Here is a 16,739-nt window from a genome sequence, read left to right as displayed (position 1 = left end):
AGGGCAATTACTCTCCACTTCACCTCTGGTGTTCAGCTTTTTTGTCCATATTTGGAACAAGGCTGTAATGAGGTCAGGAGATGAGTGACGTTGGTGGAACCCAAACTGAGTTTCTCTGAGCAGGTTATTGCTGAGCATGTGCTGCTTGATAGCACTATCAATTATCCCTTCCGTTATTTTGCTGATGATCAGAGTAGACTGATGAGATGGTAATTGGCCATGTTGGATTTGTCCTGCTTCTTGGACAGGATATACTTGCACAATTTTCTGGATTGTTGGGTAGATGCCAGTACTGTAGCTATATCGGAACTGCTTGGCCAGGGGTGCAGCAAGTTCTGGAGCACAAGTCTTCAGTACAGACACTCCTTGGCTTAAGTAAGAGTTCCCTGCCTAAGAACATAGAACATAGAACAATACAGCACAGGGACAGGCCCTTCGGTCCACAATTTTGTGCCAAACTAATTAAACATAATTAAACACTTAACTAAACTAGTCCTTTCTGCCTACATAAGATCCATATCTCTCCTTTCTCTGTATATTCATGTGCCTATCTAAGAGCCTCTTTAACACCTCTATCATATTTGCTTCCATTACCACCCCTGACAGCACATTCCAGGCACAAACCAATCTCTGTGTAAAAAAGCTTGCCCCGCACATCTCCATTGAACTTGACCCTCTCATCTTAAATGCACGCCCTGTGGTATTACTCATTCCAACCCTGGGAAAATGATGCTGGCTCTCTACTCTATCTATCCCTCTCATAACCTTATAATCTTCTATCATGTCTCCCCTCATCCTCCACTGCTGCAGAGGAAACAACTCAAGTTTTTCCAAACTCTCCTCATAGCACATGCCCTCTAATCCAAGAGGTAATCTGGTAAACCTCTTCTGCACTCTCTCCAAAGCCTCCACATCCTTCCTATAATGGGGCGACCAGAATTGAATGCAATACTCCAGATGCGGTGCAACCAGAGTTTCATAAAGCTGCAATATAACTTCCTGACTCTTGAACTCAATCCTCTACAAATAAAGGCAAGTTTGTCATATGCCTTCTTCACCACCTCATCACCCAGCCACCTTCAGGGAGTTATGGACTTGGACCTCAAGATCTCTGTACATCAACGTTGTTCAGGTTTTGCCATTAACTGTGCTGTCCCTTTACACTTGATCTCGCAGTGTGCAACACCTCACACTTGGCCAGATTAGATTCCATCTGCCATTTCTCTGTCCATATCTGCAACCAATCAATAGCCCGCTGTATCCTTTGACAATCTTGGACAATATCAACAATGCCACCAATCTTTGTATCATCTGTGAACTAACCCACTCATCTACATTTTCATCCAAGTAATTTATACAGTATATATCACGAACAACAGAGGTACCAGTATGGATCCCTGCAAAACACCTCTAGTCCAGTTAAAATAAGTTCCATCGATCACTACCCTTTGTCTCCTATGGGCAAGCCAATTCTGTATCCAAACGACCAAATCACCGTGGATCCCATGCATCTCAATCTTCCAGTTGAACCTACCATGTGGCACCTTGTCAAATGCCCTACTAAATCCAAATAGACAACATCCACAGCTCTAATCTCATCAATTACCTTCACCACTTCTTCAAAAAATTCAATCAAGTTAGTAAGACATAATCTGCCCCGCAAAATACCATGCTGTCTGTCCCTAATTAGGCTATGGTTTTCCAAATGTGCATAAATCCTATCCCTAAGATTCCTCTCCAATAGCTTACCTCCCACTGACGTGGTCTGTAGTTTCCAGGATTATCCCTATTTCCCTGCTTGAACAATGAAATAACATTAGCTGATCTCCAGTCCTCCAAAACTTCACCAGTGGCTAGAGAGGACACAAAGATCTTGGTCAAGGCCCCAGCAATCTCATCTCTTGCCTCTCTCAATAGCCTGGGGTATATCCCATTAGGTCCTGGGGACTTATCCACCTTAATGTTCTTTGAGAGACCCAACATTATCTCTTTCTTTATCTCAGAACTGTCTGTAAACTGAATTTTCCATAAAGCAGAAACAAATAATTTCCTTCAAAACCAAAATATGTGTGGATATTACAGTTTGCTGTATGGACTTAGAAAGACAAAATACCTTGGCAGCAGATAATATTAATCTTTATAAATCAATTGAATTTCCACTTTAAAATATCCTCTGTAACTGTACTGCAGAGTTTACATTATTAACTACTTCTGAATTCAATCTTAACTGATGTTTGAACTAAGAATTTCTATGGAGGTGTTTCTGACTAATGTTTGAACTGGGGAAGAAATATCAAATTATTTTCTTCTGGTATTGTAATATTTCCATTTTTCTTGTTTATATGGGCTAACAAAGGTACATCACTAACAGCACCCTCAGTTTTCTATATACATGACTACTGCATTCTTTTCATTGTTGTGGGTTATTGATAAAGGAAGAAATCTCTGGTTTGGGAGTAAAATGTGAAGAAGGTATGTCATCTCCACATGTATGTGTGGAGGTCACACTTACCGATACTTTCATAGACAGATGTATCTCTGACAGGTAGATTGGCGAGGGTGAGATCAGGTAGGCTGTCAAATAGGTCTTATTACCTCCTGCGGACCCAATCTAGCAGCAATGTCCTTTAGCACTCAGCCAGCTCTGTCAGTAGTGGTGTTAACAAGCCATTGTAGGTGATGGACATTGAAATCCCCCACGCAGAGTACATTCTGCCACTCTCAGTACTTCCTACATGGTGTTCTACATGAGAGTAGCACTGATTCATCAGCCAAGGTGGGAATACAAGTTTAACCTGAAGCTATGAGCTAAAGTTGAGGACTCCCGGTCAGAAGTTCTGTCCTGACTGCACACCACTGTGTTTCCACCTCTGCTGACTCTGTCCTGTTAGTGGGTCAGGACCTACCCAGGGATGGAGATGGTGGTTTCTGAGACATTGACTATAAGGTATGATTCTATGAGTAAAACTGTGTCAAGCTATTGCTTGACTGGTCTGTGAAACAGCTTTGCCAGTTCTGGCATGCCTCCAGGTATTGGTAAGGAGGACTTTATAGAATGAACAGAGCAGTTTTTTGTCATTTCCAGTGTCTAGAGTGATTCCAGGTGATCTGTTCAGCTATTACTTCAGTCTCAGAAATGTGTTGTTGGCTTAAAATGCACTATGAGTATCATGAGATCGGGAGTTTGAAGGGTTGGGAGGGGAGAATCTACTGGAACACTAGGAATAGAATCAAATACCTTCAATCAAAATACTTGATATTTCCGGGTTGTAAATGTCAAAGCAAGGTGGAAACAAAGATCACACCAAAGTGTTCTTTTGTCATTTCACGTCAGCTATAACCTTTCTATCATGGGAAACTACTTCTGCTTTTAATTTCAATCACAATAGCTAATTACAATGGTTAATTTTCCTCACCATATTCCTTCACTTCAAACTGAGTTGTGAAATTTGCATCAGGGGCTTCTTTGTAACTTGCAACAATCTTCCATGTTCCAATGCTGAAAAATATATCAGATGTTACTTTGCATTCTTAAACCACTGTATTATATATCTAAGTCAATTTTGTGAATAATTAGGTCATGAATCAACTTTAAATAAAAGTATTTTCCCCTCAAAATCCAATGAAAATGAACAATGATCTTGGTTACATCCTCACATTAGACCAAACAGTAAAATCCTAAATCGACAATAAATTCCCTATTGTAAAAAGAAATATAGCAGATAATCCAGGAACAATTGTCAATAGATTTCTCTCCCCTCACTACTATACCCAATTACTGTGGGATATTCTAATTGACACAAATAGGTTGGATCATACAACCAGTCTGAAACACATTAAGATCATTGGACACAAGGTGCAACTTAGCTTTGGAAATTAGGCACATGCCAAACCACTTCTACTTGAAAGGCACAGGGCCAAGAATCAATGGGCCTCTGGAAAAATAAAGGAAAGTCAAGCCATGGGAAGTCTTAAGCTACCTAACAGTGCCCACAGGGAACTTTTGCCTTATTTAATCTGCTTTGAACCAAATACCTGAGGTCAGGTAAGAATCAGATTTTGGCCAGGCTGGGGACGGATATCTAAATATTAGCTTTATGGTCACCATGACTGATGTTAGCAGTTTAGTCCAGCTTTAGTTAACAAACTATATTTAACTGTGCTAGGATTCCAACTCATTCCTCCGTACTTTTAGTCCCAGCCTCTGGATTACTTGTCCTGAAATTCCCACATCCAGGAAATGAGTAAACAGATTCTCTCATCACACTGGGGTCCAGGAGAACCAAAATCAGTACCCTAGATCAGAAAACCATCCACATCACTGCCCACTTGCCCTAAAAACATAAGAAATACTGAAAGGGTCTGCCATGCAGTTGTTGAGCCTGCTCTGTCATTTAATAAGATTGTAGTTGATCGGATCCCGGTAGTTCATGCTTGACTTTGCCACGGTCTGAAAATTTGTCCAAATCTGCGTGAATATATAAAACAATTCAGTTCCCGCAGATCTGAGGTAGAGAATTCTAAAGATTCAAGACTGTCCCTGAGAAAAAGTCCTTTTTCATTCCCATTTAAGCAGGCAACGCCTTCTCCTGAAACCGTGCCCTCAGGTCTAGATTCTCCAACAATGTGAAACATCCTCCCAGCATCTATCCTCCCCTCAGAATTTGATGTTACCCGACCTGCTGCACGATTCCTGCAGTTTGAATTTTTATTTCATATTTCCTCCATCTGCAAGTTGCTTTTTATTCCCCTCTAAAGCTCACAGATTTCAATCATATCTCCTGTTATTCTTTTGAACTTGAATAAAAATAAGCCCAGTCTGCCCACCCTCGACAGTAATCTCAAACTTGCAAGAATTTGTACATACTTCACAATCTCTGGTATTTTAAAGATTTTTCCAACAATTCCGGCTGAACCGTGGATAAAGGTTTCCTTCCTTTCAACAACAACATTTTGGGGATTCTGAAAGTAGAATTAGATGTGAAAAACAAATTGGAGTATTAATTATACCAAGCCTGAAGTCATACGTTAAAGTGGTGATGCACAGGACGGGGAGACTGCCAAGGTCAGTATTTCACAAGGGCCTCTGGCCGCAGTAGTCTGTGGCACGCAAGGTCCAAGGCTTTGTAAATTTAAACATGCATACACGCCTTGCATGTGCAAGCTCTTGCCATTATAGATCTCAAAAGATAATCAATTGGACACGAATCACATTGTGAAGAGAGAGGAGGGATGAGAGGCATTAGACAGCAGAGACGATTTCTAATGCTCATGCACTGAATGTAAGAAAATAAGAAATAGAAGCAACAATAAATCACATGGCCCCTTCTGCTTGCTACATTATTCAAGAAGATCATGGTTGATCTAACCTTGGCATCTACCCAGTCCCTTATTACTTGATTCCAGATATCTATCTGTTTTAGTCTTGGATATGGATAATGACTCTTTGGTGTAGAGAATTCCCAGGATTCATAATCCACTGGGAAAACAAGTTTCTACTGACTTTAATCCAACATAGCTGGAGACTGTGTCCCCTTATTCTAAATTATTCCACTATGGGAAATATGTTTATAAAATCTATCCAGTCAAGCACTGCTAGAATTTTGTATGCTTTGATGGCATCACCTCTCATTCTTCTAAAGTACAGGCCCAACCTACTCAAATCTTTCATCATAACAGTTTTTTTTCAATGCATGGATCAACTTACTGAACACGTGCTGTAAGACAGTATATATTTCTTTAAACAGGAAAACCAAAACTGTAAGCAGTCCCTAGTATTGATAATGCCTTCCCAAAAACTGTGAAGAGTAAACTGTGTGTTAGCCACTGTGAGCTGTTAGGAAGATACGATGAGATGTTAGTAATCCTGAGTCCTTGGCCAGGGAATTTTAAAGCTGCATTTCCTTCAGGTTGTGATGATAGGATTTAGAAAGAAGAAATGTAAACATTAAATTATTAGATACCACACAGGCTCTTGATCAATCAAGCTTTAAACAGAAAGATGCAAGAGCAAACACTGGCAAAATACAACAAGAGTATACAGAAAAGAAGTTAAAGTTAATTTACCCCATTGAAATAGAGAGGGATGACATTCTCATCATGTTTGTATTATGATGCAAGTGCAAGCTGTGCTGATTGAATGAAATGTTTAATCATAAAAGTGGCACTATTGATTCATTTACTATGAAATGAACAGCTCTATGAATTGTATGTAATGGAACTGAGTAGATGTTTTTTCACTCTACTTTCAGAAACCTAAGTCCAAATATCCAGCTTCAGACTGCAAGGGTGCATCTGTTTGGCACCATAGTTTTGACTCATCACCTAAGCAACTACTGAGTAAAGTCACTCCTGTTGAGTCTTTGTGGGGTTTCATTGGAAGAACAAAGATGTCATTAACATTAAGCAGCTATGCACAGCAAGCAAAGACCCATCAGGTGCTTTCTAGTTCAAGTATACGTACAAACTAAAGTTTCTTCATCATTGTTTCTGTGTTATTATTAAGTTTCTTTGTTGTCTCCTAAAATCCTCACACTAAAGTCCTGTTCCCTTGGAATCAACTGATAGCTCTCATAAATATTCAGCCTTCAGAGGAGTGAATGTCCAATATTGCTCTTACTCAAAGTCCACACTCAGGATTAAATGTCGGGAATTAATGGGTAAGAATCCCCTCCCCTGGCCCTACAACCCTCAAGATATCTCAATTTGTCTCATTCTGTCTTTCTACTTGATCCAGATTTCAGTTGCTTTATTACTCCCTCCTAAAATCTATCCATTCTCTATTTCCCCTCTTTCAATGTGGTCCATCATCTCTCTATATCTCATCACCTGTCCTAATATTGACACATAGTTCTGGGTCATAATTTATTTGATATTATAGTGCTGATATGGTGATCCTGCTTAAGATCAGATGTTCAGGGACTGTAAATGCAAATTTCATTGTTCATTCCTCAGCTTCAACCTGGACAAGACCTTTACAAATGGAGTCAGTGAGAAAGTATATTATGGTGGTAAATAGATTTTATATTTTTTAAAATAGAATGATGCATCTTACCACAAATTCAACAATTGTGGAACTTTTGCTTGGCTTCAGCTCATTGTCCACCATGAGCAAGCGATAAAGCACTAAAATATAAAAAATGATTAAGCTGTGTTGCATCTTCTCACAATCTACAGATCTACTCATTACATTCAATGCCATTATTATTGCCAAGTCCCTTGACATCAGTATGCTGGGGTCCATCAAAAATCAAAATCTCTGGTTGCCTAGCAGCTCAGAGACTGGGATCCCTGCAGGGAGTGACGCACCTCCTGATACACCTGGCCCTTCCACCATCTATAAAGCTTGTCAAGCATTTGATGGAATAAATCTCCACTTGCACGGATGAGTGCAGTGCTCTTAGAATAAGTCGGGAAATTATAGGCCGGTGAGCCTGACATCAGTCGTGGGTAAATTATTGGAAGGTATTCTAAGAGACAGTATATATAAGGATTTGGATAGACAGGGCCTGATTAGGGATAGTCAACATAGTCCTATGCATGGTAGGTCATGTCTAGACAATCTATAGAGTTTTTCAAGGAGGATACCAAGAAGGTCGATGAGGGAAAGGCGGTGGACATTGCATACATGGACTTTCGCAAGGCCTTTGACACAGTCCAGCATGGGTGGCTGGTCCAGAAGGTTAAGTTGCTTGGCATTCAGGTTAAAGTAGCCAATTGGATTCAACATTGGCAGCTGGAGAAGCCAGAGAGTGGTAGTAGATGGTTGTCTCTCTGACTGGAGGCCTGTGACTAGTGGTGTGCCACAGGGGTCAGTGCTGGGTCCATTGTTGTTTATCAGCTATATTATGATTTGAATGATAATGTGGTAAATCAGATCAGCAAATTTGCAGATGACACCAATATTGGGGGCCTAGTGGACAATGAGGAAGGCTATCAAAGCCTGTAACGTGACCTTGACCATCTGGGAAAGTGGGCTGATAAATGGCTGATCACCTACCCACAGGAAAGATATTAATAAGCCTGAAAGAGTACAGAGAAAATTTACAAGGATTTTGTCAGAACTTGAAGACCTGAGTTACAGGGAAAGGTTGAATACATTAGGACTTTATTCCCTGGAGCAGAAGAACATAAAAACATAAGAATTAGGAGCAGGAGGAGGCCATCTAGCCTGCCGAGCCTGCTTCGCCATTCAATTAGATCATGGCTGATCTTGCCGTGGACTCAGATCCACCTACCTGCCTTTTCCCCATAACCCTTAATTCCCCCACCATGCAAATATCTATCTGTGTCTTAAGTATATTAAATGAGGTAGCCTCTACTGCTTCCCTAGGCAGAGAATTCCACAGATTCACTACTCTCTGGGAAAAGCAGTTTCTCCTCATCTCTGTCCTAATCTGTTCCCCCAAATCTTGAGGCTATGTCCCCTAGTGCTAGTCTCACCTACCAGTGTAAGCAACCTTCCTGCCTCTATCTTATAAATTCTTTTCATAATTTTCTATGTTTCTATAGGATCCCCTCTCATTCTTCTGAATTCCAGTGACTATAGTCCCAACCGACTCAATCTTACTCATAGGCTAACCCCCTCATCTCTGGAATCAACCTGGTGAATCTCCTCTGCACCATTTACAAAGCCAGTATATCTTTCTTCAAGTAAGGAGATCAGAACTAAATGCAGTACTCCAGGTATGGCCTCACCAGTACCCTGTACAGTTGCAGCATGACCTCCCTGCTCTTAAATTCAATCCCTCTAGCAATGAAGGCCAACATTCTATTTGCTGCCTTGATAAACTGTTGCACCTACATACCAACCTTTTGTGATTCATGCACAAGCACTCCCAAGTCCCTCTGCACAACAGCAACGTTAATGTATATTGTGAACCGTTGCAGGCCCAGCACTGACCCCTGAGGCACCCCGCTTACCACTGATTGCCACCCAGAGAAACAACCATTTATCCCAACATTCTGCCTTCTATTGGTTAACCAATCCTCTATCCACACTAATACATTACCCCCAACTCCATGCATCCTTATCTTATGGATGTCTTTTATGCGGCACCTTATTGAACGCCTTCTGGAAATCCAAGTATGCAACATCCACTTGTTCCCCTCTATCCAATGCGCTCACTTTATCCTCAAAGAACTCCAGTAAGTTTGTCTAACAGGACCTGCCCTTCCTGAATCCACACTGTGTCTGCCTGATGGAACCACTTCTATCCAGATGTCTCGCTATTTCTTCATCAATGATAGCTTCGAGCATTTTCCCAACTACAGACATTAAGCTAACTTGCCTATGGTTACCTGCCTTTTGCCTACATCTTCTTTTAAACAGTGGGGTGACATTTGCTAGCTTCCATTCTGCCAGGACCTGCCCAGAGTCCATAGAATTTTGGTAAATTATCACAAACATCTCCACTATAACTTCTGCCATTCCTTTCAGTCCACTGGGATACATCCCATCAGGACCAGGGGACTTGTCTACCTTTAGGCCCACTAGTTTGCTCATCACTACCTCTTTAGTGACAGCGATTGTATCGAGGTCCTCACCTCCCATCACATCCATAACATCCCTCTTTTGCATGTTAGACGTGTCCTCTACCATGAAGACCAACACAAAATAGTCGTTCAAGGCCTCTGTCATTTCCACATTACCCAATATTAATTCCCCCTTCTCATCTTCTGGGACCCACATTCACTTTAGCCACCTTTTTTCTCTTTATGTAATTATAAAAACTTTTACTATCTGTTTTTATATTTTGTGCTAGTTTACTTTCATAATCTATCTTCTCTTTCCTTATTGCTTGCTTGGTGGTTCTTTGTTACTTTTTAACGATTTCCTAATCTTCCAGTTTCCCACAACTCTTAGCAACTTTGTATGCATGAGCTTTTAGCTTAATGCCTTCTTTTATTTCCTTAGTTATCCAAGGCTGGATCCCCCCACCCTTACTGTCCTTGTTTTTAACTGGAGTATATTTTTGTTAAGCACCATGAAAAATTTCTTTGAAAGTCTTCCACTGTTCCTCAACTTTCCCACCATATAGCCTGTATTTCCAGTTGACAGTAGCCAATTCCTCCCTTATCCCGTCGTAGTCTCCCTTGTTTAGGCATAATACACTGGTTTTAAATCAAACTATTGCACCCTCCATTTTTTTGAGAAATTCAATCATACTATGATCACTCTTTCCAAGAGGATCCCAAACTACCAGATCATTAATTTCACCTGTTCCATTGCACAGGACCAGATCTAAGATAGCATGTTCCCTTGTAGGTTCACTAACGTGTTGTTCAAGAAAGTTATCATCGATACATTCTATGAAGTCCTCCTCAAAACTGCTTCGACCAACTTGAGTCGCCCAATCTATGTGGAAGTTAAAGTCCCTCATGACAACTGCCGTCCCATTCTTACATGCATCAAATACTTCTTGGTTTATTTCCCATGCCACTGTAATGATATTATTCAGTGGCCTATAGACAACTCCCACCAGTGATTTTTTTCCCCTTACTGTTCCTAACCTTTACCCAGATGGAGTCAGCATTCTGCTCCCTAGATCTTATATCGTCTCTCTCTATCACTCTGATCTCATTTAAAGTGCTGCCCCACCTCCCTTACCTTCCTGCCTATCCTTCCATATTACCTGATACCCTTGGATATTTAATTCCCACTAATCTCCACCCTGCAACCACGTTTCTGTAATGGCCACTATATTATACCCCTTTTTACTAATTTGTGCCACAAGTTCACTGACCTTGTTTCGAATACTACACACATTCAGATAAAGTGCCTTTACACTCATTGGCCTTTTAGCATCCAGTAACTTTTGCGTCCTTTGCATTTGACTTTTCTGTACTCCACTCTTACTTTTCTCTTTTCTAAGTTTTGCTCTGGGCTCTGCTTTGCTTCCCTCCGTCTTTCTGCATGGATTCCCATTCCTCTGCCATTTTAGTTTAAACCCTTCCCCAGCAGCACCAGCAAACAAGAGAATAAGGGGAGATCTTATGGAGGTATACAAAATTATGAGGCATATGGATAAGGTGAATAGCTTTTTCTACTGAGGTTGGGTGAGACTAGAACTAGAGGACATATGTTTAGGGTGAAAGGTGAAATATTTAAGGGGATTCTGAGGGGAAAGTTCTTCACTCAGAAGGTGATGCAAGTGTGGAACGAGCTGCCAGCGGAAGTGGTGGATATGGGTTCAATTGTAACATTTAAGGGACGTTTGGATAGGTGCATGGATGGGAGGAATTTGGAGGGATATGGTCTGGGTGCAGGTAGATGGGACTAGGCAGAAGATCAGTTTGCCATGGACTGGATGTTTCTGTGCTGTGGTACTCTATGCCATAACTTTTGATGTCTTCAGCACCATGCAGGATGAAGCAGCATGTTTGATTAGCATACTATCAACCAATCTAAATATTCATTGCCTCCACCACCAGCATACAGTGGCTGCAATGTGCAACATATACAAAATGCACTGCAGTTATTTGCCCAGGCTGCTCCAATAGCACCTTCCAAATCCTTCACCTTTACCACTAAGGAAGACAAGAGAATAAGGTATATGGACCACCACCACCTGCAGGTTCCCCTCCAAGTCACAATCTATCCCTCTATAACCTGGAACTCCCCACCCAACAGCACTTGGAGAAAGCTTTCACCAGAAGGACTGCTGTGGTTCAAGAGGTGCCTAACAATCGCTTTCTCAAGTCAATTAGAGATAAATGCTGGCCTTGCTGGTGAAGCCGAGATCCCAAAAATGAATATAAAAAAGCGTTAGGGAGTCTTTACATTTACTTGAAAATATTCATGCTTCATCTAAACGATGGCACCTCCAAAAGTTCTGAAATATCACCCTGAATTTTTGTTGCTGAAGTGGATCTTGAACCCAAAAACATTTGATAGAGGAAGAAATGCGACCTATTGCTGACAATGAATATATAAATTCAGGATAAATCTTTAACATGACTTTCTTCACTGGACCTACTTTTATACCCTCACATAAGGCATATCCTTTGACTGTTTGTGAAGATGAGCACATAATAAATCCTTGTTTAACACTTTCACACAAGCTGATGCAGAAACGACACAAAGTATATCACAATGGTGTGCTGGTACAGTGGGGACAGTTCCATTGAGAGGCTAAGGTTTGCCATTGGGATACCACAGATCTGTCGATAGTATGTGATTTTGACATATATTGGTGAGGAGCAACCCAATCCTGAGACTTGTGCACAAAAATCCAGGCAGACAATATAGTGCATGCTGGAAATACAGTATCTATTGCTGCACCATCAATACTGATTTCAATAAGATACCAAGTTAACTTCAGTTTCTTCTCTCAAGTCGATACCAAAGATCCCTTGGCACTTTTTCAAGGAAAGGCAACCTGGTGTCCTGGAACCAACATATAGGCCCTCAACCAAAATCGATAAAACAGACTATCTGATTGTCGTCACGCTTCTGTCTGCGAAGCTTGCTGTGCAAAAAATAGACTGCTGAGTTTCTTGCAGTTTACTGTGACTACCTTTCAAATCTGTACTTCATTAGTTGTTAGAACACTGGGATGTTGAGATAGTGCTTAGTGAATTGCAAGTCTTTATTTCTGGGATGCCTGAAAGATGAATAGTTCCGTTCTCTATTAAAACATATTACCTTAACGATCTTGGTGCTTCTCCCACACCACCCATACAGCAATGTTATGTGCTCATGCAGCGAAGATGTATTAAAAAAAAATCTTTCAACCATAGTTACCATTTTGAGTCGGTGTGTAGATTGGTTTGTCAGTCTGGATAAAGATGTGTCCTGTTTGACGTGTAATGAGGATAACACTCTGCAAACTAAAATAACCTGATGTTGCTCGTAGAGATACAAACTGGTCCGCCGTGGATGCCTTTGGAAGTTGATCTGCAGGTATCTGGCAATAAAAAACAAAAAATAAACAAAATGGGTGTGGTTACTTTCAATGTGTATTTCCCCCAACACTTTTCACACCAAAACTCAGGCCATGAAGAATCCACAAGGCACAGAAGTTAATCCTTGCATCAGTATTGTTAAATGTACCATAGAGTACCAACCACATGTTGTGCTCCACCTCTGAAATTTATCTCAGTGGAACTAATTTTCAGAAACTTGACTTCAACCAACAGCTACTATCATAGTTCACATTTAGAGCTACCAACCTGAGAATGAATTTTCACACCATGATCCCTACCATTGAGTAAATTGTCAATGCCCTGAAGGTGTTCAATTTTGGCATTCATGACCCTAACATCAGGCAGTCTTCAGGTATGGAGGATGCAGAAGGGGCTAGAATTAAAATGCAAAAATCCTTGAGACTTGTGAAGCTAATGGAGATTATAGGTGCATCGGCATGGACAGTAACAAGCAGGGATTCCCAGCTTGTCTTGTTTCTGGACAGTGGTAAAAATATCATTGCTTTTGCTTTCCTTGGTGGTGAAATTTGTGGGGGTCACAGTTAACAATAAAGTTAGCTTGGTAAGTTGCTACAGTGTACACAGTAACTGTCTATCACAACAAGGGTATGAATCAAGCAACATGCTCTGACATAGATGAACAGTTTAAATTTGCTGCTACCACTATTCTGTAGGCTAATCCCATCATACTCCTTAGAGCCTTGTGGATGGTATAAAAAAATTGATTGGATAGTATCTGGGCCCCCAGATGCAGACCACATGTGGCACTGCCTTTCCAGGTATGGTATTATCAGTGCAGCCAACATATTAGTTAATGGTGACCCCATGATGTTAATAATTTGAAATTTGGATAAGGTCAAGGCATTGTAGATGCTGCGAAATAGTTGTACGATTTCTCTATCTAATCATTATTTGTCAGTTGTCTGTTATTAGCCCTGCTCGCAGCTGGTGCAAAAGAGAGTGTGAATAGAGCTCAGCACTCAGGAAAGTAATCCAATTCAACCAAACAATGGCCAAGTTCCCTGTAGTGACACAATTCTCGTCACTAAAGAGGTAAACGTTCTGAAATTTCAGCACTAACTTTCTGCAGCAAGTTAAATTTGCAATCAGCACAAGGGAAGTGATTCCATGAGTTCATCAACAGATTGAGGCCATACTGCCATTCTTGCGAAGATGTATTTAGAGTGACACAAATTATCCAGATACTTGCAAATACTGCAATTCATCAGGAGTCTCTCCCTTGCACAAATTGCTGAAAAGCTCACACAATGATAACAGCAAGGTGTATTAAGTTTTGTGCCAACACCTCTCCATGTTATGCTTGAAGTAAAAACTACTTTGGAGAGCAGTTAAAAGACTGAGGCAGTTTAATTTATCTGTACATTTACCTTAACAGTAGCAGAATCTATATAGTTGTTTTCTGATGACAAATATATTTTGGTTACATTTAATGAGATCCTTTGTTCAGGGTAGAGAAGCAAATTAATTTGAACCTCAATGTTAAAATTGACACCATGGGCTTCCACAACAACAGTTTCTTCGCTTTCAATTCGCAAAATATTGGGAGCAGTCAGTATATATCTGTAGGAATAAAAACGAACACAAATGATTCATCACGGCAATGACAAGAATAAATAAAACATTTCTTCATTCATTTGCAGAAGATACAGGAGGTGGGAAGACCAGCACTTTTGGGTATTCCTAATTGTCCTTTGAACATAGCAGTTTGCCATTTTCTTGAACTGATGCTGTAGAGGTATAAGAAATTAACACAAGGTGCGGGATACTTATGTGGAAAACAATCTAAACAACCAAGATAAGTCCTTCAAATAGGGTAGTTAAAGCAATAGGGATAAGGTGCTTAAATTCCTGGCCAGCAATCTAAATGCTCAGACAAATGATTTCAAATCCAACCATAGGAGCTGTTGAATTTAAATAATGTTCATTAGATACTTTGATTAAAGACTTTGCATCAGTAATTGAAGCTACTGGATCATCATAAAATCCTTTAAGAAAGAAATCTGCCATCATCACACAGTCTGGTTAAATGTGTGATTCCATGCACAAAACAATGTGATCAACTTTTAAGTGTCCTCAAAAAAGACCTAGAAGTTCAAGGGTAGTGATGCCCATTGATGTCTTGGTTTGAAACAACATTTTTTAAAATTCCTATCACCGTTTGTCTCCCGAGAAGATGGTGGTGAAATGTAGGTGCTCCCACAGCATGATAGGGAATTTGAGGATTTAAATCCACTGACAGTGAAGGAATGGAGATATATTTCCAGGCCATGATACCCATGTTACTTGGAGAGGAACTGAAATTTGGTGATCTTATTATGCTGCCCTTGTCCATCTGGATGGAGCAGGTTGTTGGCTTTGGAGGTGCAGTCAAAAGAGGCTTTTCTGTTGATGCAGTTCATTGCGGCTAGTAATTAATGAAGCCTTGCAGCAGTAAATGTTCGTGGTGAAAGTAGTTGGTGCCAACCTTATTGACAGCTTCACCTCAGATCACAGTGTTTTACAAGTGTAATTTCAGTTGCATTCAACCAGCAAATAGATGGCATTCCATCACACTCATTGGTCATGCCTTTTGAAAGTAAAAAGGCTCTGGAGTCAGGAGATGAATCAGAACTCACAAGATGTAGTTGGCAATCAGAGTCAAAAATAACCCAGCACTCCCAAGTTCACAATCTTGGAACCCAGGTGAGATACATACACTTTAAATTGAGGCTGGAGTGGAGGGAATGGAAGCTTCACAAATTCATCACCAGGCAAACATAGCAATTTTACTAAAACAATGTTAAATTCCACCTCATTTACAGGAGAGGATCACCTCAGGATGCTGAGTAACTGGAAAAGTTCAAAGTACAAGAAAACAATGTACACTAAATAGAACCATTCCCAAATACTTACAGAGGATCACCCAGGGACGGTGACAGAAGAGACACCAAAAGAGCAAATAACGGCAAAGTTCTCCCCATGATGATGGAGTGCTTCACTGGGGCAAACCTTTCCAAACCATCTCTTCAGTTTATATAAAGCTTCATCACATACTAATATTTAACAAATGAGATATTTGTTCTGCCAGTTACTTAAAAAAAATCATTGTCCATACTTGTTTAATCAAGAGTTAATTTAAACCTAGCATTTTGGTGCAAATCCAGGAAGAATTGTGGTTTATACCCGCTTCCTGGGATTTGACCTTGACTTACCCAGATAAGAAGCACAAACACACTTTGCAAAATATTATTTCCAAAGTTTCAAATTGAGCAATTTTAACCTCTGTCCAGAATCACATTTTGGTACAGTGCAATGTAATGATCACAAGATTATCTGCAACTAAAGCAGTTCAAATTCTTGTTTTTTTAACCCTCAAAACCAGGACAATTTAATCATCATCTTACCCAGCCCCAAGCTCTCCAATGCTATCTACCCCCTGCCAACAGAGAAAGCGCCCTTTTAAAGAGCTATTAATTTACCTGCCCATTTACCTCAACTGTAGCAGAATCTGGATAGTTGTTTTTTGATGACAAATATTTTGTGGTATAATTTAATGAACTCCTTTGTTCATGGAAGAGAAGCAAATGAATATGAAACTCAATGTCAGAACTGACATTGTGACCTTCCACAACAACTGCTTCTTTATTTTCAATTTGCAAAACTCTGGGAGCAGTCAGTATACACTGTACCTGTAAGATTAACAAAGAAAATGAATGTTTCATCACAGCAATGGCAAGAATAAACAATACATTTTTTCATTCAATTACATAAGGTGGGAAGGTCAGCACTTTTGGATATTCCAAATTGTCCTT

General features: G+C 40.3%; 1 protein-coding gene across 1 annotated transcript in view; it reads right to left on the bottom strand.

Annotated features, from left to right (window-relative positions):
* The window catches only part of LOC127585096 (complement C3-like), a 97,417-nt gene extending 81,429 nt beyond the window's left edge, over positions 1 to 15,988 (bottom strand). The window contains exons 1-6 of the mRNA XM_052042289.1: positions 15,841 to 15,988; positions 14,316 to 14,508; positions 12,746 to 12,908; positions 7,055 to 7,125; positions 4,868 to 4,962; positions 3,417 to 3,499 (exon numbers count right to left, since the gene is read on the bottom strand). Coding sequence (XP_051898249.1) covers positions 3,417 to 3,499; positions 4,868 to 4,962; positions 7,055 to 7,125; positions 12,746 to 12,908; positions 14,316 to 14,508; positions 15,841 to 15,908 — 673 coding nt within the window. The 5' untranslated portion in view covers positions 15,909 to 15,988. The remainder of the gene's footprint in view (positions 1 to 3,416; positions 3,500 to 4,867; positions 4,963 to 7,054; positions 7,126 to 12,745; positions 12,909 to 14,315; positions 14,509 to 15,840) is intronic.
* Between the last annotated feature and the right edge of the window lie 751 nt (positions 15,989 to 16,739).

The sequence above is a fragment of the Pristis pectinata genome, chromosome 31 (genome assembly GCF_009764475.1).
Source record: "Pristis pectinata isolate sPriPec2 chromosome 31, sPriPec2.1.pri, whole genome shotgun sequence".
Taxonomy (NCBI): Eukaryota; Metazoa; Chordata; class Chondrichthyes; order Rhinopristiformes; family Pristidae; genus Pristis; species Pristis pectinata.
Note: the sequence above shows the minus strand (reverse complement) of the source record. Positions and strands in the feature narration are given on the sequence as shown.